Source organism: Sinocyclocheilus rhinocerous, unplaced genomic scaffold (genome assembly GCF_001515625.1).
Source record: "Sinocyclocheilus rhinocerous isolate Xijiao unplaced genomic scaffold, SAMN03320098_v1.1 C36281210, whole genome shotgun sequence".
Classification (NCBI taxonomy): domain Eukaryota; kingdom Metazoa; phylum Chordata; class Actinopteri; order Cypriniformes; family Cyprinidae; genus Sinocyclocheilus; species Sinocyclocheilus rhinocerous.
The window spans coordinates 1-969 of NW_015777736.1; the positions used below are offsets into that span (position 1 = coordinate 1).

The following is a 969-nucleotide window of genomic DNA, read 5'->3' on the forward strand; positions in this document are numbered from 1 at the left end:
TTTTTATGCATTCCACTTTGGCAGATTGGTTGTACTGATAAAATGAAAGCAGACAAGACTTCTCTATATATCAGACATGTAGTTTTTCATATTTTTAATGTGTTGGAGTGTCAAGTATGGGTACTTTTGACCCTGAAAAATAGTGCATAAAACATTAGATTTTTTCATAAATACAGTAATTATGTTTTGTAATTAATTATTAATTACAAATTTACGTAATTTTGCTAGTTTGAAAATGACACAGAAAATATAATGCACAATAACACAAATAATAAACAAAAAAATAAATAAATAGCTTTTCATTTTTAAAGAATTAAAAAAATGTTTTGTCTTCAAGTACTTTATTAGTGGCAGAGTTTTTTGTTGTGATGGAAATGACATCACAAATGAGGAACAGATGCAATTTGTTTGCAAATCATTTTGAAAAAATAAAAAATAATTAATAAATCATGAAGAATGTGAACTTAACGTAACAAAGAGAAGAAAGTTAACTCATGAAGTACCGTAACTGAAGAACCACTTTTTGACCTTATTTCATGGATGCAGGAGCAGCACTTGGGACGAGGCACCAGGACGAACATTTACACGGGCTGGCTGAAGGTTCACGGTTCACTAGAGGATGATGACGACGAGTCTAATAACAATCACCGCAATGTGAAAGGCATCCGGGTTGTCCTTAAAATTCTGGACCAGAGCCACAAGGATATAGCGCTAGTAAGAGTCATCTGATAATGTATCGTAAACAACAGCGAAGGTGCAGATGATATCTCATTGATTGTGTTCATGTCTAGGCATTCTTTGAGACAGCTAGTCTCATGAGTCAAGTGTCACACTGTCATCTGGTCTTTGTGCATGGAGTTTCAGTCAAGGGATCTGAGAGTGAGTGCTGTGCCCTTTTTGACTTCCTCTTTAAAGGCCGCCTGTGTCATCAAAGCTGTTTTTTTTTATGTTCAATCTGTACTTTTTACC

At 34.6% G+C, this 969-nt stretch overlaps 1 protein-coding gene across 1 annotated transcript; it reads left to right on the top strand.

The window, feature by feature from the left end:
- Positions 1-540: 540 nt before the first annotated feature.
- On the top strand, positions 541-879 carry LOC107735767 (non-receptor tyrosine-protein kinase TYK2-like; the record flags this gene model as incomplete). The annotated part of the gene is made up of 2 exons (XM_016547353.1): positions 541-714; positions 792-879. Coding segments are annotated over exons 1-2 (262 nt in total), but the record flags the coding sequence as incomplete, so codon positions are not given.
- Between the last annotated feature and the right edge of the window lie 90 nt (positions 880-969).